This window comes from Dendrobates tinctorius, unplaced genomic scaffold, assembly GCF_039654945.1.
Source record: "Dendrobates tinctorius isolate UK_male_01 unplaced genomic scaffold, ASM3965494v1 ptg000070l, whole genome shotgun sequence".
NCBI lineage: Eukaryota > Metazoa > Chordata > Amphibia > Anura > Dendrobatidae > Dendrobates > Dendrobates tinctorius.
Window position 1 is genome coordinate 61,326,956 of NW_027361738.1, and position 25,820 is coordinate 61,352,775.

General features: G+C 50.0%; 1 protein-coding gene across 4 annotated transcripts in view; it reads right to left on the reverse strand.

The window, feature by feature from the left end:
- Positions 1–205: 205 nt before the first annotated feature.
- The window catches only part of WAC (WW domain containing adaptor with coiled-coil), a 119,017-nt gene continuing 93,402 nt past the window's right edge, over positions 206–25,820 (reverse strand). For all 4 annotated transcript variants that reach the window (XM_073581720.1, XM_073581719.1, XM_073581721.1 and 1 more), the window contains 4 exons: positions 18,112–18,233; positions 10,518–10,707; positions 8,980–9,107; positions 206–1,377 (listed from right to left, as the gene is read on the reverse strand). In XM_073581720.1, the coding sequence (XP_073437821.1) occupies positions 1,308–1,377; positions 8,980–9,107; positions 10,518–10,707; positions 18,112–18,233 (510 nt within the window). In that variant the 3' untranslated portion in view covers positions 206–1,307. The remainder of the gene's footprint in view (positions 1,378–8,979; positions 9,108–10,517; positions 10,708–18,111; positions 18,234–25,820) is intronic.

Here is a 25,820-nt window from a genome sequence, read left to right on the forward strand (position 1 = left end):
GTAAACGCTATTGTGAAACAAGCCTTACAAATGATTTTTGCTCAACTATTGCGAACCCTTTCTAGAAAAAAAAAAAGTTCATACTCCTATATTTTAATAAATTTTTTTTAAAAATGCATAAACCTCCCCCCCTCCACCATCCCCGAGTTTTCACATTACAATAACCTTACCACATTGCTAGAATGAAATGAAAGAAAACCAGTAATCTCTTTAAACAGGTTTATTACAACAGATACAGTTCACATCTGACTAGCTTGTTTTCCTCTGTTCCCCCACACAAACATTTGAAGTCTTATTTATTTCCAAATGGGGCAAAAAAAAGAAAAAAAAAAGAAAAAAAAAAATTATTAACATTAATAATCTTCGTATATTGTATGACAGAGCGAGTAATGTGCGTCTAAGCACACAACACACGTCCGGCTCGGCAGTTATCACAAGCTGCGCGTGGAAAGAACTTCAATAATTTATACAAGCGCGTGGGTTTGTCGATTAATCACTGCAATGTTAAGCTACTGTACACAGGAATGAAAATAATACATATAAAGAAAGTGCCATAGCAACAGTGCTGTCAAGAAGAAAAACTTAAGATGCATGGGAAAAAGTCTTCTAGTAATCGGGAGGAACACGTCCAGGAATATAGTTATTTCTTTGTAAAAATAATAATAAAATAAAATAATAATAACGTAATGAAGCACTGTCCTCAAACCGGGCCGGGGTGAGAGTCTGACATCCAGCACAAATGTTTTAGACACTGCCCGAACTGTTGGAGATTACTTCAGACACAAACATTTTGCTTGGTGCTGGTATCTAATTTCAGGGGAGGAAAGGAGGGTTGGGGGAAGGAAAAGAAAAAGGCAAGATTTCTGAATGATAAATTAACGAAAAAATTAAAAAAAAATAAAAATAAAAATTAACGGCTAGTTTTGCAGACAAGCTTACATGAACAAAAAAAAAAAAATAAAGGCTAGGGTTGTTTACCACCTCAGCATTGATTAGTTTTGGATGTCAAAGCTCTGATACACATGGGCTTCCCATGGCTTCAATCTACAAAACATATTTACAACGTGAAGGATACATCTACAAGAAATCTACATTTCAAGGGGTTTTTTTTCGTTTGTATTTTTTTTTCTCTTTTTTACAAATCACGCTTTTAATTTTCCCCCTGAATTGATGCCCTCCAGTCCCGTTCCCCCTGAAGTGTCCACAGCCCGGCTCAACGGTCCAAAGTCTACTCGTTTGCAGCTCAAAAGTGTTGAGACCAGGCTCAATCTGCTTTACAGTCCCAAGTCTGCGTGCAAGATCTCTCTTCACACCATGAAGGAATTCTGATTTTTAAGTTTTTCAAGTTCTTTAATTTGCTGTCTCAAAAACAGTATCCTGCGGGAGACAAAGAACAAGGGTCAGAATGCCAGACTAATGACAGATCGCCAAAGTTGACTGCAAAGATAATGGCCTCGATGCTTGATATCCATTCACATATTATCAATCCTTAGATCTCTCTTGTCACAATTAAATCTGTTTTCCACATGTTTAATGGGGTTGTCCTCTTTTTTACTTAAATTGCTCCCTTAATTTGGGGCTAAATAAAAATTGCAATGGAGTTTCATTAAAATAAAAATTTTTAAAAAGTTGCATTACTTGGCTTTTACAGTCTTTGAAAGGAGCTCAGAAAAATAAAGATAAAAGCTACCTGTCAGAAAGTCATAGCAAGTTTACTGATGGATTTTCAGTTAGCTCATTCCGCAGCTGGCAATAGCCCGTGCAACCCAGAGGATGTAAAAGGCAAATCGTGGAAAATTTTTAATGAAACCCAAAAATACATGAATCCAAGAAAAGCCCTTTTAAATGGTAAAGCTTTACTTTCAGAAAACTTAGGGAAGTCATTATCAGAGAATGACCAATTATTTAAAACAGTTTTTTTGCGTAAAATTTTTAATCTTCATTTTTGGCAATTTTTTTATTTAGATTTTTCATCTCCTAAAATGTGTGAAAAAAAAATATAAATCTTTCAGTTTTGACATCGGCCTTTGGGACTTTACCTTCCTGTTTCAGGAAGCAACATATCAGGGCTGAGGAGTTTGTTAATCTTGGTGGAGACAGTATAAAATGGACCGACTCCTAAAATATATAATAAATTGGGCACAGTAGTACAGTGCAGGATGTGCTGTAAATGTTTTCATAATAATTTGGGAAAGTTATGAAATGTCTGTTCTGTCCTTTATCTAAGGATCTGGGCTTTTAGCCGAGATGAATCTGTGCTGCACTTTATGTACTTGCTCAGTAGTGACCAGTGCTGTGGAGTCATAGATGAGATGAATCTGTGCTGCACTTTATGTACATGCTCAGTAGTGACCAGTGCTGTGGAGTCATAGATCAGATGAATCTGTGCTGCACTTTATGTACATGCTCAGTAGTGACCAGGTGCTGTGGGGTCATAGATGAGATGAATCTGTGCTGCACTTTATGCACATGCTCAGTAGTGACCAGTGCTGTGGGGTCATAGATGAGATGAATCTGAGCTGCACTTTATGTACATGCTCAGTAGTGACCAGGGCTGTGAAGTCGGGGATTTTGAGCAGTCAGAGGTTTGGTCGGATCTAGACAATAGGTCATTTTCTGAAGATACTTTTTCTTTAAGGGGCTGTTCACTTTGTTAAAACACATTCAAAATGGGCCAAGGGTAAGGGGTGAATCGCCCACCTATCAGACTGTCAGCATGTTTCCATGCTGGGTCCCTCTCCAATGTCCTGGCTACGGCTTCACATTCCATGCGAGATGGAAAAACAGGATTTTTGGGTTGCTTACCGTAAAATCTGTTTCTCGGAGCCTTCATTGGGGGACACAGAGACCATGGGTGTATGCTGTGCTGCCACTAGGAGGCTGACACTATGCACAAAAAAAGGTTAGCTCCTCCTCCGCAGTATACACCCCACCGACCGGCAGGGAATTCAGTTAGTGAGAAAGCAGTAGGAGAAGAAACAGAATAGATTGAAAACAGAACAAACAACTCAACTGTAACCAATCAACCAAAGTAAGAACAGGAGTTGTAGAACATGGGAGGGTGCTGTGTCCCCCAATGAAGGCTCCGAGAAACAGATTTTACGGTAAGCAACCCAAAAATCCTGTTTTCTCGTTCGCCTTATTGGGGGACACAGAGACCATGGGACGTCCCAAAGCAGTCCCTGGGGTGGGAAACAAACTTCCATCAGGCCAGTGGACTCACCACTGCTGCCTGCAGAATCCTTCTACCTAGGCTGGCGTCCGCCGAAGCGTAGGTGTGGACCCTGTAGAATTTCACAAACGTGTGAACCGAAGACCAGGTTGCAGCTTTGCAAAGCTGCAGCGCGGAGGCTCTGTGGCGTACCGCCCAGGAAGCACCCACTGCCCGGGTAGAGTGCGCTCTGATCCCTGGAGGGGCCACTCGATGCTTAACCCGGTAGGCCTCCAAAATTGCCGATCTGATCCAGCGAGCAATAGTAGCTTTGGAAGCCGGGTGACCTTTCCGCGCCCCATCTGGAATGACGAAAAGAGAGTCTGTTTTTCGCAAGGAAGACGTCCTAGACAGATAGACTCATTGCCCTGACCAGATCCAGCTTGTTCAGGGACCGCTCCCGAGGGTGAGTTGGAATCGGACAGAAGGACGGCAGAACAATATCCTCATTGAGGTGAAAGGAGGACACCACCTTCGGAAGAAAAGAGGGCGGAGGCCGCAGAACTACCTTGTCCTGGTGAAGTACCAGGAAAGGAGAGCGGCAAGAAAGAGCCGACAATTCCGACACGCGCCGGATGGAGGTGATGGCCACCAGAAAGGCTACCTTCCAGGAGAGAAGGGAAAGGGAGACTTCTCTGAGAGGTTCAAAGGGAGAACCTTGCAGAACCTCAAGAACCAGATTAAGATCCCATGGATCTACGGGCGCTCGATACGGAGGGGCCGTGTGAGCCACGCCCTGAAGAAAGGTTTTGACCTGAGGGCGGGAGGCCAAAGTCTTCTGAAATAAAATGGAGAGTGCCGAAACTTGACCCTTCAAGGAACTGAGCGCAAGCCCCGCATCCAGCCCTGCCTGAAGAAACGCCAGAACGGAAGGGAGCGAAAAGCACATAGGCGCGATGTTATTGGCCTCACACCAAGTGAAATAGGCCTTCCAAGTACGGTAGTAAATTTTGGAAGATGATGGCTTCCTGGCTCGGATCATGGAATGAATTAGTCGACCGGAGAATCCTGCCCTTTTCAAAACCTCGGTCTCAACAGCCACGCCGTTAAATTGAACGGCCGAGAATTGGGGTGGCAAATCGGACCTTGAGATAGCAGATCTGCCCTGTCTGGAAGCTTCCAGGGGGCGTCCGCGAGAAGGTTGACAATGTCCGCGAACCAAGACCTTCTGGGCCAATTCGGGGCGATGAGAATGACTGGAATTTCTTCTGCTTTGATCTTCAACAGCATGGGAAGAAGAGGCAGGGGATGAAACAGTTAGGGGAGCTCTAACTGTGACCAAGGAATGGCCAGAGCGTTGGCGCCCACTGCGAGAGGATCTCGAGCTCTGGATACAAACTGTGGGACCTTCCTGTTGAGGCGAGAAGCTAGCAGATCTACGTCCGGGGTTCCCCAACGACTGCAGACCTGAAGAAATACCTCCGGGTGTAGGGACCACTCTCCTGCCGCGAGACCCTCGCGGCTGAGAAAGTCGGCGGCCCAGTTGTGTACGCCGGGAATGTGTACCGCAGAGATTGTCGGAATCGAAATCTCTGCCCACTGAAGGATCTTGGACACTTCTGCCAGGGCTGAGGCACTCCATGTCCCTCCTTGGCGGTTGACATATGCTACCGCTTTGGCGTTGTCTGTCTGAATCCGGACAGGCAGGCCCCCGAGGAGTCTGCCCCAGTGGACGAGAGCCAGATGGATCGCTCGTATCTCTAGAACGTTGAGTGGCAGAGCAGATTCTTGAGTCGACGAACGACCCTGAACAGTGTGATTGCGGAACACTGCACCCCAGTCGAGGAGGCTGGCATCCGTTGTTACAATCTGCCAATGAACAGGAAGAAAAGACCGCCCCAAGAGGATGAGAGGTGACGTCAACCACCAGTTGAGTGACCGCTTGATCCGGCATGAAAGACGAACAGGGCGATCCAAGGACAGAGCCGACCTGTTCCACCTCGACAGAATGGCATGTTGGATAGGTCTGGCGTGAAATTGGGCAAAGGGAACTGCCTCTATCGCCGCCACCATTTTTCCCAGGACCCTCATAGCTGTTCGGAGGGACGGAAATCGTGGGGTCTGCAGCGATCGCACAGCCTGCTGCAGGAAGAGAATCTTCTCTTGTGGGAGAAAGACCCTTGACCGACGAGTGTCGAACAGTAGGCCCAGAAACACAAGACGTTGAGTAGGGACCAGACAGGACTTTTTCCTGTTGATGATCCACCCGAAATCGGAAAGAGTGTCCAGGACGATCGTCAAACTTAGGCGCGCCTGCTGGAAAGAGGGAGCTTTGATCAGAATATCGGCGAGGTACAGAAAAAGAACGAGACCTCTGATCCTCAACAAGGCCATCAACGCAGCCACGATCTTCGTGAAGACTCTGGGAGCGGTGGCGAGACCGAAGGGCAGCGCGACGAACTGGTAATGTTCCTGGCGAACCGCAAAATGCAGGAACTTCTGACGAACTCTCTTGTTGAGCAGCTTGAGATCCAAGATGGATCGGACCGCCCCGTCTTTTTTCGGCACGACAAACAGGTTTGAATAAAACCCTGTAAACCGCTCCGATTCGGGAACGGGCACAATCACCCCGGGACTGAGGAGAGAGTCGATGGCCGTAAAGAACCCCGGGATCAAAGCTGGATCTTTTGGAGGACGGGATTCGAAGAAACGATCCCGTGGAAGAGAGATGAACTCTATCTTGTATCCTGACTATACAACCTCCCTGACCCAAGCGTCCTCTACCGAGGCCAGCCAGACGTCCTTGAAGAACAGGAGTCGACCTCCCAATTGGGAGGGACCCTCGGGAGTCCGAGGATAGTCATGTTGATGTGGGCCGACCCAATCCGGATCTGGATGGTCTGCCCCGCGAATAGTGGGAGCGTCAGGAGGGAGTGGGTCTGAAGGAAACTTTCTTCCTATCTTGGCGTGCCTGCGGTCTTTGCTGGTTGGAGGAGGTCTCCGCCGTATTGAAACGGCGGTAAGCCCGAAAGGGTCGAAACTGACGCCTCAGTGGGGGTCTGCGAGGTTTGGCCTGAGGCAGGAGAGAACTCGTGCCTCCGGTGGCATCCTTAATAATTTGGTCCAACTGGGATCCAAAGAGGCGCCCTGCCTGAATAGGCAGATTAGTAAGAGACTTTTTAGAAGACAGGTCCGCCTGCCAGGCCTTGAGCCAAATTGTACGTCGGATTGCCACAACGTTACTTGACGCCTGGACTGCGCAGGATGCATCCAAAGAAGCAGAAAGCAGATAATCCCCCGCATGGGAAATCTGATTGGCAAGATCGGCCAATCGATCTGGTTGTGCTTTCTCTAGGATGCCCTGACGAAGATCCTCTGCCCAAGTGGCTATGGCTTTTGCTGCCTAAAATGAAGCAAAAATTGGGCATACCGCCGTCGAAGCCGCTTCGAAGGCAGACTTCGCTAGGGATTCTATGATCCCATCATTAGAATCCCTAAGAGACGCCACGCCTGAAACCGGGAGAACCGTGTTATTAGAAAGCCTGGACACGGCCGGATCGACCGAGGGAGAAGCAGACCAGTTGTCCGTGAGCTCTTTAGCAAACGGGTACAGAACGCCGAGACGCTTCCCTCGTTGAAAGCGTCTGGTCAGATCCCCTCTTTCTCTGGTAAAAATCTTTCCAAACTCGGAATGTAAAGGGAATACCCTGGAGGGTGTTTCCTCCCGTCTGAACGAAACCTCCTGATTTGAGGATTTCGCAGGGGGGTCAGCAATGTCGAAGGTCTGGTGGATCGCTGCAATGAGGTTCTGCACAGTAACCCTCATGTTCGCATCCTGATCCGAATCCAGCTCTAAGATCCCCTCAGATGATCCGTCCGAGAGCGCTTCACCTGACTCGGGAGAGGAGGCCCGGGAGGGATGCTGCCGAGAAGGACTATGTTGTGACATGGGGCGAGGAGAGGAATCCGGCTGGGGATCCTGCCTGGGTCTTTTGCGACTATCGCTGGCCGACTCAGATGGAATCTCTCGGGACCTGCTGGACCCTGTAGAGGTGTCCAGGGGCAGCTTATCCAGGACGGCTACTAGGGTCTGAGACACCCTGGTGAGGTCTGCCACTGACTGTGATAGAGACGAGGCCCAGCCAGGCATGGGGGGGGGTTCACTCTCGCCTGGGGCCCTAGATGGCTCCTGGTCGGCGTCAGGCTGAATAGGGTTGCTACAATCCAGGCAGAGGGAAGTGGACTGACCTGAGGGAAGTTTGCGATTGCAAGAAGAGCACGCAAAGTACTTAACTAAGGTGCAAGAGGAGGCAGGAGGACGAGAGCGGTCAGACTTAGAATTAGACATACTGACGGACAGTCACTGAGGCAGTGCCGGAAGGTTGGGGGACAGGAGGCAGAGGAGGGTGTCAGTCTGCAGTCGCAGAGCTACTCACGGTCCGGTGTCCTGTCGCAGCTTCCAACAAATGAAGTGCACGGCTTGTCTGGGCTTGCAGGGGGCACGGCAGATAAGACAGCGTCCGGCTGACAGGCTGTGAAAATGGCGGCAGCCTGAGAACAGAGCAGGAAGCGCGCACTTCCCTGCAGAGACCGAGGAAGATGGGCGGGGCTAACCGCCGATGTTAAAAATGGCGCCGTCCTATCCAGACTGGGGTGGGTGGAGACAGCGCCGCCTCGGGGAGACTTAGCGTGAGGGGAGAAGGCGGTGGGCAGGCTTAAAGCGGGCGGGAGGAAAGCCCGCCCGAGAAAGAAGGCGGGGGGCGTGGCCGCGACGCAGGACAAGGCCCAAGATGAAGCCGGGGCCTGGATTAGATGAGGCGGCCGCCTGTCAGCACGGGGCGGCGCGGAGGCCCCGCAGCACTGCCGCGGTGACCGCTCCTGAGGCTCGCTGGGGCCGGAAGGGAGAAACCCCCCCCCCCCCTAGAAATGCACTGGGGGCAAGTTGCGGCAGAACAGGCCGAGAAGCCGGGGCCTGAATTAAATGCGGCGGCCGCCGGGAAGCGCGGGCGGCGCGGAGGCGTCGCAGTACCGCCACAGTGACCTCTGGGGCTGCCGAGGAGAATGGGACCCGGGCCTCATACTTACCCTCCGTCACTATAATAAAGGTACCTTCATCCAGTGTGTGTTGTCACGAAGAGTATCCGCGCCTCATCCAACCGACAGGCTCTGGTAGGCGAGTGGGTGGGAGGCGGGGGACGAGGACCATCTGGATCGCCTGACACACATCCGTGTACGGTCTCCTGGTCCTGCTGTAGAGACCTATGAGGATACGGGGTGGCAGTACACGCCGTACTCATAGTCTCTTTGTGGGAGTACAGTTGTGACTGTTCACACTGTATCCCTCCGGGTACCTGAAAAGGAACGACGCACAACGAGGTAGATATGGGTCTAATGAAAGACCCGTGTCCACCTCCTACTGACACTAAGCTAAACTGAGGAATTCCCTGCCGGTCGGTGGAGTGTATACTGCGGAGGAGGAGCTAACCTTTTTTTGTGCATAGTGTCAGCCTCCTAGTGGCAGCACAGCATACACCCATGGTCTCTGTGTCCCCCAATAAGGCGAACGAGAAAGATGAATTATCGCCTCAGATGGCATGTGAAGTCTGTAGTCGATCTGTAGTCTGTAATCGATCCAAGCTGATTGCCCCCTCCAGCATGAGCCGGTATGGTATGGTAAGAGTGTATTGATTTTTTTTTCACACCACACTGGGCACACTTACAATCTGTTTTAAAGTAGGGGATAACACCTTTACAGGGAATCTGTCAGCAGGTTTTTGACACCTTATCTGAGAGAAGCAAAAAAAAAAACCTAACAAAATCATACTAACCTTTGCTCGCGCAAAGTCGCTTGAATTTCACATACTCGAACTAAAGACCTTAAATTTTTCAACTCTGTACAAATTTCTGACATGTGAATGCTCCCCATGTTGTGAGCTTCTTCACGCAACCTTGAGGCCTAGAGAAGAAAATAAAAAGTTACCATATGTTACCTGTGATTTATACAGCACCAGAATAAACAGTAGACCACTGAGCTGCCACATTTTTTTGGCAAAACACAGCGCACAAAAGCCCCTGCCTTTTAGTATCTACATTGCTGCTGGGGCAAAAAAAAAATAGTCATCAGGGGAGGGAAAGAGTCTTTGGCAGCAACAGCCAACGCATTGCTGAAGCTTGCTCGATGCTGCTGCTGCTGCATGGTGGCGCTATAGCTGAGACTCAATGCACCAGCTACACTACCACGACAAGCAAGCCACAAGAAGAGTGATTTTCTTGCTTGTCGTGGTTCCATAGCGGTCGCGATGAAACCTTCATTCACTTGTATAGCGCCAAGATGTAGTAGTGACAACAATTGAACTTTGGTTACACAATGGCTGTCGTGAACAAAGACTCTGTACCTCGAGTTTTTGGAGGTAAACCTGCTACATTGGCTTTAAAAATAACAAAATCAGCATGAATTACCTGCTGACGCTGCAGCACATCCTCTCGCCATTCAATGGGCTCAGAGCTTTAAAAAAATGCATGCACTCAGATGTAGGCTTGCACAGAACATTTACAAATACAAGCCTAAGTTGCATGCTATATGCAGGGTGGTAGCACTAAGTAGTAGACCACCGTAAAGATATAGACCATCTCCAAGAAAACCATGTGAGAGAAGGAGGACAAGGAGTACTCAGGTGGATAAAATAAAAAAATAAATTTTTATAAGACAATAGTAAAAGGTTAAAAACAATCATTTAACGTGACATTCCAGAAACCCCAGGAACACTACTTACATTTACAACAGCATTGCACATTTCCCACGCATCCGAAGAACAGATGCCTAAGGTGCTAATACAAAAGTAAGTAAACCATGGCAGGTACCACCCAAAAGTAACATATGATATAACTAGTAAGGATTATAAATCCCATATAGGGATAGTGCTTACCAAGGTGAGAGGAGTAAGACCCTGGGCCAGGTAGCAATATCCCGACGCGCGTTTCGCGTGCCAACAGCATCGCTTTCTCAAGGGGATGCAGTGGTTAAACTGACAGGACCTTCTTAAGGCCCAGGTGATATGTCACATAGTCAGAAATGACAATACCAGCAGCGTCTTCGGCGCATGCACCCTGTGACTGCCAGGTCCTGGCAGATGAGGCATAGGCGTCCAGCATCACTGCGCACGTGCGGGGAGAGGGGAAAGGTCCCCGAGCATGCGCAGGAGGCAGAAAGGACGCCCAGACGCCGGACATCCGGGGCAGCAAAGCGCATGCACACAGCCGTGATCAATAAAAAATAAACCCATTGGTCAGACCATTAAAAGGTATAGTACAAGGAAGTAAACACAGAACATTTGTAGACGTCAGATTAGTGATGGAGGAAGGTTACCTGTTTCTCTGCATGATCTGCAGGCCAGCCTTGAACATGCTTTATAAGGTTTTCATTGAAGTAGGCAGCTAACGTTGGCGTCAGTGAACATGAGGACGATCGTGCAGACGTGCTCTGTGTTACAGATGACGTGCTGGATGCACAAGTGCTGGAGGTGTGGTTTGGACTGGGAGATGGGCTTCTTTGACTACTATAGCAAGATCGAGAAAAGAAAATTAATGATTGCTCTAGAACTTGCAAAAGCTTTAAAGTAGGTTCCTGACCAATAAAGTTGCCACATCTATATGGGCTCATTACAACAGCAGTCAGGTATGGGGGGAAATACTTCAATCAGATGACACTTCGTAATGTCAAGAAATACAGGCTCCCCTGAGTACCTCACACAATAGCAGAACAGAAAGATCGGCTCCTGGCTTTAGGTGACCTCTGCTACCATGTCTAAAGGCCCAGTTACACATAGCGATCTCGCTAGCGAGATCGCTGCTGAGTCACAAGTTTTGTGACAAAACAGCGATCTCACCAGCGAGATCGCTGTGTGAGACAGCGATCAGCTCCCCTGCTGGTATCGCTGATCGCTGCAAGAAACCTCTGGACATTTCTTTTGTCACTGATCTCCCGCTGGCCAGCACGCATCGCTGCGTGTGACAGGCGGGAGACCAGCGATCAGTTGGTAACTAACGTACACATTGGGTAATCAAGGGACGTGCGTCCCTTGGATACCCGATGTGCACATTAGTTACCAGCTCCCTGCATCAGCGCGCTGGTAACTAACGAACACAGCGACACCGCGCGCTCGGTGTCGCTATGCTGATCTCTGGTGAAGCCGTCTGTGTGACAGCTCACCAGCGATCACATAGCGACTTACCAGCGATCCTGACAAGTTGATATCGTTGTCGGGATCGCTGGTAAGTCGCTATGTGTGACTCCAGCTTTAACGCAGTACATACCAATCTTGGATGGGTGCCATGAAATACTACACTGTACCCAGTGATGATATCTGACCACAAGTGCAGCTTTATTCTTGAGTGTCCAATTAGGCCGTTTTTTGTTGTTTTTTTTTTAATCAGATAGTTTTTATTAAAAGTTTTAGAAATGACAGGCATGTACAACTTACATGTTGTCAAACATTCCCTTCCCCCATAACACCCCCCTCCCCTTGTCCGATGGCACATGGACTGGTACATAGCGAATAAACCCAATTCCATCACACAACCGTATCATATGAGAAATGACGATAAACAACCGACAGGAGACCACCTCCAGGGCCCACTCATTAATCTAGGAGATTTGAGGCAGCCAGGCCGGGAACCTTCAGCCATCCCTCCCATATTTTCCCAAAAATATGCGGCACACCCCTCCTGAGGTACACAAACTTTTCCCTATATAATATTAGGTTCAACCTATTGATGTATTCTTTTCTTGAGGGGATTTTGGCAGAAATCCAGTGATAAGCTATCAACTTTCGGGCCACAAACAGCGTTCTGGCCACAGCAATTTTAAGGTATTTATCCCCTCCCACCTCATCAACATAACCCATAACACAAATCGTGGGGTCCCTGGGAATATCCTGTCCCGTGACCAAGTGTATAAGGCTAAGGACCACGATCCAGAATATCTGCAGGCAAGAGCATGTCCACATCATATGTAAAATGTCCGCATTATCTATCGTGCACTTGGGGCACCTCGAATCCAACCGTAACCCTCTATTGAACAACCATTCGGGAGACCTGTATGCCCTATAGAGGATATATAGCTGAGACAGGCGGCCAGGCTCACTAAGGGATAATCTGGGAATCATCTGTAGAATCGAGTCCCACTGTTCCGCTGATATCGTACCCAGCTGTTGTTCCCACTTTGTCAGTGCACCAATAGGATGCCGTGACAGGACCCGTCCAAGTAAGCCACCATACACCATCGAAATCAGCCCCCTGGTGGACCCCTGCATACCAAGCCTATGGACAATGACGTCGTGGTGTACGGTTAGGTCAACTTTTTTGCTCTGCACCATATACGCGTGACGCAGCTGCAAATATTGATAAAACATGGAGCGTTGGAGGGGAAATTCCCGTCCCAATTGCTCAAAAGTTTTAAAAAACCCTCCCTCCACCAGCTGCGACACCCACCATATGCCAATCCGCCTCCAGTGAGCAAAGCCTCTGAGCGTTTTCATGCATGGCAAATGCTGATTGTCCCATATGGGGGAGTACTTTGTAAGACCGCGTATTCCTCTCAGCTGCCTCAGCTTATCCCATACCCTAACCATTAGAAGCACCGTAGGGAACCTGAGTGCAAGGGATCGAAATCTACCCGACTCCAGACTCGACACCAGTGATCCCCGCCCCACTAGGAATTGAAGGATCTTCTGACCTCCCACCAAATCCACCAACTCGCCCTCCATTCCTCCCGCTACATGCTGGCATTGGGAAGACAGAAAATAAAGCCATGGGTTAGGCAACGCAAGTCCCCCCTCTTCTTTAGGTTTTTGCAAGTGTTCAAGTTTAATTCTCGCGCCTTGTTTTAGCCAGATGAGCTCTCTAAAAATCATATTAATTTTATGGAACCTGTTCTGGGGAAGCCAGACAGGGGAGTTGTGGAGGACATATAAGAGTTGCGGCATAGCTACCATCTTCAACAGATTCACTCTTCCCACAACAGAAAGGTGTAGCTTTGCCCAGGCCTTCACCTTCTGTTTGATCCTGTCCAACAGCGGAACAAGATTTAGGCTCTCATAGTCTGTCAGCTTATTGGATATTCTTATGCCCAAATATTGGCGGGACGTTGCAACCGGCACACCTACCACACTGCAGGAGCTTGAGTCCAGTGGGAGGAGCGCAGACTTCTCCCAGTTAATAACCAGACCCGAGATCTCCCCAAACGCCCCAAGAAGTGTCATCGTATTTTGTAAGGATCTGTCCGCGTCCGCTAAAAATAACAGGTCATCCGCATATAGTGCTACCTTCTCCTCATGCTTCCCATACCGGAATCCCTCTATGCCAGCATCCGATCTTACCCTCGAGGCCAATGGCTCCACCGCGAGAGCAAACAGCAGCAGGGATAAAGGGCATCCCTGCCTTGTTCCTCTATGAAGTGAAAAAGGATCAGACAACTGACCATTAGCCCTCAGCCGAGCACTTGGCTCCGAATACAAGAGCCTGACCCAGCCAATAAAGCCCGGGCCAAAGCCCATACAGTGAAGCGTCGCCCATAAATAGTCCCACTCCACACTATCAAATGCCTTAGCAGCGTCTAGGGACAGAATCACCCTCCTCCCAGCATTATCAGCCCCCACCTGCATATTCAGGTATAATCTCCTAATATTCATAGCCGTCGATTTGTTGGGCATAAATCCCGTCTGATCGGGGTGTATTAACACAGCTATTACTTTGGAAAGTCGAATGGCCAGGACCTTCGCTAAAAGTTTAATGTCTAACGTCAACAGGGAGATGGGCCTATACGACGCGGGCAGAGTTGGGTCCCTATCCTTTTTCAACAGCACGGCGATGACAGCTTCTCGCATAGACGGTGGGAGAACACCCCGTTCCAAGCTATCATTAAACACTGTCAATAGAGCAGGGAGCAACACCGTCCTATACCGTTTGTACACCTCAGCTGGCAACCCATCCACCCCAGGTGCCTTACCCATTGGACATGGTTCCCAGAGCCTCCACCAACTCGTCCAAACTTAGAGGTCTATCTAAAGAGTATCTATCCTCAGGAGTCAGCCGTGGGAGATTGGCAGCCTCCAAAAAGTCAACAACGTCCTCCGTCAGGGCCCTAGCATGTGAGGAATATAAGTCAGCATAGAAAGTCTCCATAATTTTTAAAATCCCCGATGCGTCAGTGAGTAATCGCCCATTCACATCCTGAAGACCTGCTATAGTCGCAGACCCTCTCTGTGCCGATGTCACGACAGAAAGCAAATGCCCCACACTTTCCACACTCTCAAAATATTGAGTAGATTGAAACAGCCGTTTTTGCGCCGCCGCCTCTAATGTCTGTTTGGTCACCTTTGACTGCGCCTCCCCCAGCCGCTTCCGAGTGGCAGGTGTGCTCTGTGTCGCAAGGGCCCTTTCCGCATCCTCCAGTTCCCTGAATACAAGTCGTGATTTTGCCCTGGAGGCGGTCTTTATTTTAGAAATCTCCCGTATGTACATTCCCCTTAAGTACGCCTTCAAGGCCTCCCAGACGATCCCACTGGAAGCCGAGCCTCTATTAAAACTAAGATATTCCTGCAACTCAGGGATAAAGCCATTATTCTTATCGATTAGCTGCAGCCAAAACGGGTTGAGGCGCCAGAGAGGTCTATCACTCCTCCTGTTCCCGCCCCCCCCCCCCCCCCCAAGCATGACTGAAACAGGCGAATGATCAGATACCGTTCGCGCCAGATATTTAACCTCTAACGTTTTTCCCAGCATAAGATCATCACCCAGGGCCAGATCGATGCGAGACAGGGAGGAGTGAGTAGAGGAGAAGCACGAGAATTGACGGACACCAGGGTTACGGCATCTCCACAAGTCGGTCAAAGCTATCTCCCGCACGAGCACCCCAAATGGCATAAGATTACCTCCCAGCCTCAGAGGCTCATGGCTACCCCTGTCCCAGTGTGAATCCATAATATTATTAAAATCACCCACCACCATATGCGGAACCCCCGGAAAATCTCTCAGAATGGTAAGAACTTTATAGATAACTCTACTGCTATATGGCGGAGGTATATATATATATATATATATATATATATATATATATATATATATATATATATATATATATATATATATATATAGATAGATAGATATCAACACCAGTGGGGTAGGAAAGATTATACAAGATAAGAGGACAAACTGCCCCTCTGTGTCCACCACCACCCGGTGACACTTAAATTGAGTCCTGGAGTGAATCAATATACTAACCCCCCTAGAGTATTGGGAATGAGTAGAGTGGAAGCCCGCCTGTACCCATCCCTTATCCAGGATTCCCAGCGTCTCCTGTGTGAGATGTGTCTCCTGCAAACAAACAACCGCCGGCTTCTGGTCCGTTATGAAGGAGAATATGGCCTGTCGTTTTACCGGCGACTTTAACCCCCTGATATTCCAACTAAGTATCTTAAAATCAGCCATTATCGTACCATAGCATATTGCCTACCATCTGCCCCCCAGCCGCACCATAGCCAATATTGAAATGTACAAGTATGCCAAAGGACATTTTGAACCTAGTCCCCCCCACTCCCCCCAAAAAACACCCTCCAACAGTTCCTTGGGCTGAACCAAGGGTGCAATAGGCAAGGGTACTGTCAAACCCTTCAACCCCATTCAGCAGGCGCTTCAGTTCCTTTTCACTACCCGCATTGGACAGGATATAACCCCACAGCATTTACATTTTTCCTTATCCGTATTCAAACCAAGGTCCCATAAGGACCACAAATTCTTAAAAAACAGCATATAACAGAGTAATATAAGAATAAACAAAAAGATAACTTCTTAGGCAGTCCATTGCCTCAGGGCCGCAGACTTCAACCGCATGGCTCCATAATAACTGAGCGAGCCAAGATACCATCAGCCACGTTCCTGCTCCTTCCCCTCCTTCCTCAACTGTCGCTCGTTAAGGTCCAACCAGTCCACGGCTTCCCTGGGGTCCAGAAAAAAGTGGATTTTATTCCAGGCCTCAATACGCAGTTTAGCCGGGAAAAACATGGAGTACTTGACGCCACAGGCTCTCAGACGCTTCTTGATGTCTGTGAACTTCGCTCTCATCTTCTGAACCTCCGGCGAAAAGTCCGGGTAAAAGGAGACTCTGGATCCTTCTATTGTAAGGTCAGGGTGTTCTCTTGAGTATCTAAGGATAACGTCTCTATCCCTGTAATGGAGGATTTTAGCAAGCACAGGTCTTGGTGGATGACCGGGGAGGGGGGGGCCGAGTCGGGACCCTGTGTGCTCTTTCCACTGCGTATAGGTGTGTTAGATTGTCCTCACCTACTTTTTCCTTAAGCCATGTTTCAATGAAGGCAGTAGGATTCTTTCCCTCACAGCGCTCTGGCATGCCCACAATACGAACATTATTCCGTCTGGATCTATTTTCAAGGTCGTCAGTTTTAGCCCAGACAGCTGCCATGTCCTTCTTGAGCTCTGTACAGTGCTGTCCTGAGTCAGAGGCAGAATTCTCCACAGCACCCATACGCTTTTCCAGCTGGCTTGTTCTGTCTCCAACACTGTGCAGTTCATGTCGCACAGTCTGCATGGACTCCTGCAGAAAGCCCAGTTGTGTCAGGACATGTGAGATTGCAGTCCCACAGTGCACCACTGCCAGCATTACATCTTTGTTGGTGGGCTCGTCTGGAACTTGTAGTTGCAAGGCTGTGAGGTGCTGTTTATTTCTTTCCACCAGATCACTCCAGCTAGGCTCAGCTCCCTTCCCCCCCTGCTCTCTGGCATGGGCAGCCTCCTCCTCCTCCCCCATTCCCGGGCTCATGTCCTCTGCCACAGTCTCCTGGTCCATATCAGAGTCCTGAAGAGACTCCCGCTCCGCCTCGGCCACGCGGGCAAAGCGCCGCAGCCTGGCCGCCACTGCCCTGTTCCTAGCCGCGCTGTCTTCTGCGGCCTCCTCTAAGGCGCACGCTGTGGCGGCGGCGCCATCTTGGCTCCCCGCTCCGGCCTCTCCTGCCACCCTTCTCTGACCTTTTTTCCCCATATCCTGGGGTGAAGCAGCGATCTCCGGTGCCCCGCGGTGTCTACCGACTCCGGTGCAGCCTCCAGAGGTTATATTAGCCGTGCTGTGGGGACGGAACGGCTGAATTAAGCAGGTATATGCGGGAGCTCAGCGGGCACACGTCTTCCTCACATGCCGCTCAGGCCACGCCTCTCAATTAGGCCGGTTTAATACATCCATACTTAGCAGTCCACAGTACAGATCACAATGCACATTCTGGCCAAAGGACTACAGACCGGAACTCGGCAGCCTCTGATGCTTATGCAACGCTTTCATTTAGGTCAGTAGATCCACAGTGAGTCCATGCATTCTGGTCTGACACAAAACACTAATATTTGTGAAACCAGCCTTTCTTAACAATGGACTCAGCCATAAACCTTTACCTGTCACCTGTCTGACCCCCACATTCAGCAGCATGTTTCCATGCCCAATGTCAGATTAGGTGGACGAGAGGTGCTGCACGTCCCTCATAACACAAACATAACACTCAAGGTTGGAAACACCACAATACCTCTTGGTATAACAAGTAGGGATGAGCGAACGTGCTCTGACAAGATGTTATCAGAGCATGTTCGTGTGCTAACCAAGTGTCTTTGGCGTGCTCAAATAATATGTTCGAGTTCCAGCGGCTGCATGTCTCGCGGCTGTCCGACAGCAGCAACACATGTATGGATTTTGCCTGTTTGTTAGACAATCCCTGTATGTGTTGTGGCTGTCGAACAGCCGTGAGACATGCAGCCACGGGAACTCGAACATATTATTAGAGCACGCCAAAGACATTCTGTTAGAAAACGAGCATGCTCAGACAACACCTTATCCCAGCACGTTCACTCATCACTAATAATGAGCTAACCTCGACTTAACTAACGCACAGCTACGGGTAACTTACCTTTGCCGTTGAAGATTTCGGGGGGAAGTGGGTTCATGTCCTTGGGGTTTGTCAGCAGTCACAGTCTGCTGGGGTAGAGTCTGTGTAGATGGTCCTTGCTTAGCACCAACTGTGGTATTGGCCTACAAAAGGCATGGATATGATTAATTTATCTTCATCGGTCAAGAAAAAAAAAAGCCTTGTGTGTACTGAGCCATAATCTATGGAACTATCAGTTAAAATAAGAGTGTGCTCCTCTCTCCCATAAAAGAAAGTCGAATGGCACTGTCATGCAAAATGTTACCTTACAATGCAACTTTTTTTTTTATATGGACAACAAAAAGCTAGTTTTTTTTCTCCTATTTATTTCTTATCTATTTTTAAACACTGAAGTGAACTGTCTGGACTTTCTCTGTAATCACACAGTAATGGATCACACAAACAGAAAACTTGATTTACAACAGATCTCTTATGGCAGAAAAAGATGAGAACAGCATATGCACATTTTCTAGGGCCGGGTTCAGATGATTCACAGTCTGTACACGGGTCACAACGCCCCAAGGCTATGTGCACACGTCCGGAATTCCTATGGAAATTTCCGCGGCAATTCCGCAACTCCCTGACGCGGGAAATACGCGTGAAATCCGCATGCGTAATTCCCGCGAAAAACTAGCGTTTTGCAAGCGCAATTAGCTTGCAGAATACTAGTGTTCTCCAAGCGATCTGTAGCATCGCTTGGAAAACTGATTGACAGGTTGGTCACACTAGTTAAACATAGTGTTTGACTAGTGTGACCAACTTTTTACTATTGAGCCTGCCTATGCAGCATCAGTAGTAAAAACATATAAAGTTAAAAATAATTTAAAAAAAAAAATAAAAAAAATAATCGTGTTATTCTCACCTTCCGGTGTTCCACGCAGCGTCCCCAGGCCTCAGCGATGCTCCAGGCAACTCACGTTTCCCAGCGATGCCTTGCGACACTGACCTTTGCTGATGTAGTGGTCTTGCAACTTGCAGTGAGCATCGCTGAGGCCTGGGGACGCTGCTTGGGACACCGGAAGGTGAGAACACGATTTTATTTTAATTCTTTTTTTTAATAGGGATACGGTACCCAGGGCCTGGAGGTCTCCTCTCCTCCAGACCGTGGGTACCATCCGCACATTTTCCGCTTACTTTGCGCATGGTGGGCATAGCCACATGAGGAAAGTAAGTGGAACAATGCATTCCTATGTGTGCGGAATGCTCGCGATTCCACAAAAAGAATGAGCATGTTGCGTTTTTCCGCGATGCGATTATGCCGCGGAAAAATACACAGCATTGGCACAGCATGTGCGGAATGCCATTGAATACAATGGGTTGCTATTTTATGCGTTTTCGCGGCGAAAAAACGCTGCAAAAACGCATAAAATCACGGGAGTCCCGGACATCTGCACATAGCCTGACTGTGGCACTCCTAATCTAGATTTACCCCTTATACATGACCATGAGGCTTTAAGTCATGAGTCAAGAGACACGCGATCAGTACAAGTATTGTGGTCTGTATAGACACTGAAATGCAACTTTTTTTTTTGTCAAGCAGCATTGTTATTCTGTCACTAAAACGAAACCGAAAAAGGATTCCCGAATGCTAGTGTGAACTCCGCACAAAAAGATACAGGTTTGCACCCTAAGGCTTGAGCTACGCGACAAGTGAATGAGAAGACATCCCAACAGTGACAAGCAAGACAAGAAAAAAAAAAAAAAGGAGATTTTTGTGTACTCACCGTAAAATCTCTTTCTCTTAGCCTCTAATTGGGGGACACAGAACCATGGGTGTTATGCTGATGTCCACTAGGAGGCGACACTATGCATAATCTGAAAAAGATTAACTTTGGCTCCTCCTCTGCAGTATACACCCCTGGACGGCGTCAGCCTTCTCCAGTTTTGTGTCAAAGCATTAGGAGGAACGTAACAAAATAACATAACCATGCCTGTAAGAAGGCTACTATGTACGAGCTCAAAGAACAATATGAGAACTCAACAGTAAACAACGGCCCGTAAGGGCAACAGGGTGGGAGCTGTGTCCCCCAATTAGAGGCTAAGAGAAAGAGATTTTACGGTGAGTACACAAAAATCTCCTTTACTCTGTCGCCTCATTGGGGGACACAGAACCATGGGACGTCCCAAAGCAGTCCCTGGGTGGGAAGCAATGGACGAATATTGTGCTAGCAGATCCCTAAATTTGGGGCACTGCCGCCTGCAGAACCAGTCTACCCAGGCTCGCATCCGCTGAGGACTGGGTATGAACACTGTAGTGTTTCGTAAACGTGTGTAGGCTGGTCCAAGTGGCCGCCTTACACACTTGTTGTGCCGAAGCCTGATGCCGAATGGCCCAGGAGGCCCCTACTGCCCTTGTAGAGTGTGCCGTGATACCAGCCGGAAGAGGGGAACTGTTAAGTCGGTAGGCCTCACGTATGGTGGACTTGATCTACCTGGCAAGGGTAGCCTTGGAAGCCGGCAGCCCCTTGCGACTACCTTCCGGAAGAATGAAGAGGGAATAAGACTTCCGGAAAGGTGCAGTCCTGGACACGCAAATCCGCAATGCTCTGACGAGGTCAAGCGTATGCAGAGCCTTCTCCACTCTATGAACCGGAACCGGGCAAAGGGATGGCAGTGAAATCTCCTCATTGAGGTGAAAGTTGGACACAACCTTCGGAAGGAAGGATGGTACCGTGCGGAGAACCACCTTGTCCTGGTGAAAGGCTAGGAAAGGCCATCTGCAGGAAAGTGCTGACAATTCCGACACTCTGCGTAACGAGGTGATCGCCACTAGAAAAACCACTTTCTGAGACAGAATGGAGAGTGGAACTCCTCTAAGAGGTTCGAAGGGTGGAGCTTGCAATGCTGTCAGGACCAGATTGAGGTCCCACGTATCCAGCGGACGTTTGTAGGGAGGAACCAATCGGGAAACTCCCTGGATGAAAGTCCTGACTTGCGGTTTAATAGCAAAGCGCTTTTGAAAAAGGACTGAAAGCGCCGACACCTGACTCTTAAGCGAGCTTAAGGATAGCTTGGCGTCTAGGCCCGATTGAAGAAAACCTAGTACCTTCGGGAGGGAATAATGGAGTGGGACTTGTCCATGAGATTCGCACCAAGAAAAGAAAGCTCTCCAGGTACGATAATAGAGCTTGGCGGAGGCAGGCTTCCTTGCCCTGATCATAGTTGCAATGACTGCCGGTGAAAAACCTGCCTGGGTTAGAATCCAGGTTTCAAGGGCCATGCCGTCAAATTGAGAGCCCCTGAATTCTGGTGGAAGAACGGACCTTGAGACAGAAGGTCGTGACGGTCAGGTAGACGCCAGGGGACGTCTGCTGTAAGTTGAACGATGTCGGCGTACCATGTACGTCTGGGCCAGTCTGGCGCGATGAGGATGGTTGGAACTCCCTCTTGCTTGATCTTCCTCACGACCCTGGAGATTAGGGGGAGGGGCGGAAAAATGTACAGGAGGCGGAACTGGGACCAGTCCTGGACCAGGGCATCCGCTCCAAGTGACCGCGGGTCGTGTGTCCTGGCCATGAAATTGGGGACCTTGGTATTGAGATGGGATGCCATTAGGTCCACCTCCGGGGTTCCCCAACGTTGGCAGATCTGGTAAAAAATCTCGGGATGGAGAGACCACTCCCCCGAGTCCATTCCTTGCCTGCTGAGGAAGTCGGCTTCCCAGTTTTCTACACCCGGAATGTGGACCGCAGAAAGTACCGACCTCGTGTCTTCTGCCCAGGGGAGGATATGCGCCACTTCTCTCATCGCCTGGGCGCTGCGGGTCCCGCCTTGGTGGTTCACGTATGCCACAGCCGTGGCATTGTCCGACTGTATCCGTATGTGCGAGGCTGCAAGCAAGTGATGAAAGGCTCTCAGTGCCAAGAGGATGGCCCTGATTTCCAGAATATTGATGGGCAATGTCACTTCCCTCGGTGACCACTTGCCTTGTGCCCTGTGATGTAGGTGCACCGCCCCCCAGCCTGTCAGGCTTGCATCGGTAGTCAGGATCTTCCAGTGTCCTAAGAGAAAGGGCTTCCCTCATGTAAGCGAGGTTGGTTTGAGCCACCAATGCAGGGACCTCCTGGTTGACGACATCAACCTGAACTCCCTGTCGAGGGAGAAGGGATTCCTGTCCCAAGACCAGAGTATGGCTAGTTGAAGGACCCTGAGGTGAAACTGGGCAAATGGCACTGCCTCTATTGCTGCTGCCATCCGGCCGAGGACTCTCATGGCAAACCGGAGAGATCGAGGAGGACTGCGAAGGAGTGTACGAACTCCCAGACGGATGGCCAGTGTCTTGTCCTTGGGAAGGAGCACCAGGCCCCTGTCGGTGTCGAATAACATTCCCAGGAATGTTAGAGTCTGACTTGGGATAGTCGACGATTTCTGTAGGTTGACTAGCCATCCCAGGCGACTCAGTGTGTCTATTGTGATTGAGACACTGACCTCGCAGTCTTTGAAAGTGGGAGACTTGATGAGGTGGTCGTCCAGGTACGGGATGACTAGAATGCCTCTTGAGTGCAGAGCGTCCATGGTGGCCGCCATGACTTTGGTCAAGGGCGACAAACTGGTAGTGGTTTTGGTTGATCGCGAACCTGAGAAACCTTTGGTGGGCGGGGGCAATTGGTATGTGCAGATACGCATCCTGTATGTCTATGGAGGCAAGGTATTCTCCCTGCTCCATGGATGCAATGATGGACCGGAGGGACTCCATGCGGAAATGACGGACCCGTACGTAATTGTTGAGCTGTTTTAGGTCCAGTATGGGTCGGACGCTGCCTCCTTTCTTGGGGACTACGAACAGATTTGAGTAGAACCCTCGGAATCTCTCGTTCGCGGGAACCGGCACCACAACTCCTGCTTGAAGGAGAGAGGAGACCGCTTGGTGGAAAGCACGAGCCTTGTCTGGTAGTGTTGGAGGAATAGAGAGGAAGAACCGGTTCGGTGGAGCGGAAGTGAACTCTATCTTGTATCCGGAAGACACTATTTCCCTGACCCACTTGTCTTCTGTAATAGGCAGCCAGACTTGCTGAAAGAGTAAAAGTCGGCCGCCTACTGGTGGGGTGTCTTCCGGAGTTCGTGAGTCATGATGAAGCGAAGTTCTGAGGTTTTCCTCCCTTGGGTTTCGCTTGGCCTGCTTTCGACTGCCAAGACCTGTCCGGTCGCTGCTGCGACGGTGGGTTGTCCCTGCGTGGAGAGCGGTTACGGTTTTGCGCTGGGCGCGAAACGGACCAGCCCGAGGAATTCCGAAAGGATCGGAATCGTGTCTGGTTTCTTCGTTTAAACGTGCGTTTCGGTGTTAGTTGAGGAAGAGCGGTACCCTTACCCCCAGTGGCAGTGGCTATCATTGTGTCCAACTTTTCGCCGAAAAGTCTTCCAGTAAGATACGGAAGTCGCGTGAGGGACTTCTTTGAGGCCGCATCCGCTTTCCATTCTCGCAGCCAGAGGATGCGTCGGATCGTGATGGCATTTGATGCTATTCCCGCTACACCTCTTGCGGAATCCAGGGCTGCATGAATCATGTAGTCTGCTACCACTGCTATCTGGACCGCTTGGTCCGAGAGCTCAGGATTTGAAGCTTGAAGACCCTCCTGTAGTTTTTTGGCCCTAGCCAGGATGGCCTTGGCCGCCCAAACTGAAGCAAACGCAGGGCCCAGAGAGGCGCCTGCCGCTTCGAAAATAGAACGAGCCATGCGTTCTACTTGCCGGTCTGCTGCGTCCCTGAGAGTTGAGCTATCTGGCAGAGAGAGTAAGGTCTGCGCTGCTAGCCTCGAAACCGGGGGGTCCACTTCAGGTGGATCTGTCCATTGTTTGGTGTCTGTCTGTGGGAAGGGGTACTTCGCTTCCAAATATTTGCGATTAGCACATTTTTTCTCAGGCTGCGCAAACTGTTTGGTAAGTATTTTCTCAAACTCATGGTGATTAGGGAAGATCTTAGATGGTTTCTGAACACTTTCGAAGCAAATCCTATGTTCAGGGACTTCCGGGGCCGAATCTGGAATTTTTAGCACCCGATGGATGGCAGAGATTATGTCCTCAACTAGCGCTGTATTGCTAGGGGGAGAAGGTACCACGGACCTCTCCGTTTCGTTATCTGAGTCGGAGTCACAGATGCCCTCCGAATCCTGTGCCTCGCTAAGGTGATCCCTGGAGGGCGACCTGGGGCGGGGGTCTTCTGTGGTGGGGGATCTCTGTGGTAAATTGCACTCTGTCTGTGACAGGAGACTGCCTAGGAGACCTGGAATGACGCTGTCTCTCCCTGGAGGGGGACGACCTTGTGCTATAGGATGACTCAGGTGATCGAGACCTGTGGGTCCGCTTACGTCTGTGAGAGTCGGAAGCAGCATGTTCCTGAGACAAGCTGTCCGTTTGCTGTGTAACGTCCATAGCCGGAGCCCGACTCTGCAGAGCTTGCAGCAATGTGGCAGTTAGGTTGTCTATGGACTGTGTCATAGACTGTGACATCTGAGTTGCCCATTCCGGCGTGGCCTGTGACACTGAAGCGTCAGTAGGGACTCCCTGTGGTTCTGACCCAGAGTTCTGGATGCAGTCCCGGCAGTGCGGATACGTGCTGCCACTAGGGAGAGTGGCTTTGCAGGCTGTGCAGATTGCATAGAAACATTCCTGCCTGGTTCTCTTCCTTGAGCCCGGCATAGTGCACAGAGGCTGGCTATAAGGGATCGTACAGGGGTGGCTACGCAGAGGGGACCCACAGAGAGCCTTATAGGAAGTATATATTCACAGCTGAGTAATGAGAACCCAGCTGTGAGCTTACCCCACCGGTGTGCCCCTAGGTCCAGCGCCGACAGATCCCAGTTCTGTGCCCCCCGGAGACTGCTGTGATGCTCCTCTCCTGGATCTCATCCCAAAAAAATGGCCACCGGGACTCTGAGGAGAGGGAGGAGGGGGCGGAGAGCTGAAAAGGGCGCGCTGAGCTGTGTAAAAACGCGCCCTTTCTGCCTCAATCCGCCCCTTCTATGACACTCCAGTGTGTCATTTAAGTCATCCGGGGGGCGGGCCGGGGGCGGGGAAAAGGCGGCGGCTTCGGCTAGGCCAAAGCCGCGGTCTAAATTAGAGGCCTGATGCCCAGGAGGGCTCCAGAGCGGCGCGGTAGTCCGGGGGGGGGGGGGGCGTATTTGTACCAAACCCCCCCAGAATGGTCGACTGGATAGCGGTGGGGGTAGCAGGGGTAGCGGTTCCTGTATGGGGGGCCCCCGGAGCGCTATGGAGCCGCTGCTGCTGCAGCCCTGTCTCTGCTGTGCCATCCAGTCCGCACCCTCCCCCGGCCCCAACAAGATCCCTCAGCTGGTCTGGGGTCCCTGGAAGCTGCGGAATGCTGCCTGTACTCCGACCCTACCTGAGGCGTCTCAACCTAATGCCCCCTGCGGGGGATTAGGGAGGGTGCGTCTGTCACCGTCAGGGGGTCTTCATCCTCTCCTCAACCTCAACCCAGACCCCAAAGGGGTTGGGGAAGGAGGGGGGTCTCGACCTTGAACCAGGACCCGAGGGACTGAGGAGGGAGCGACATGGGGAATAGCCACCTCGACCTCAACCGGGTATCCCTAATGGGGGACCGAGGAGGGAGCCATGCCGGGAGTCTCGCTGGAGACCCGCTTTTCTTCATCTGTAGTCCTTTGGAAAAAAATCCAGGAAAAAGACGGAGTAAAAAAAAAAAATTCTTAGGTGTGCCTCCTGCGACACTAAGCAAA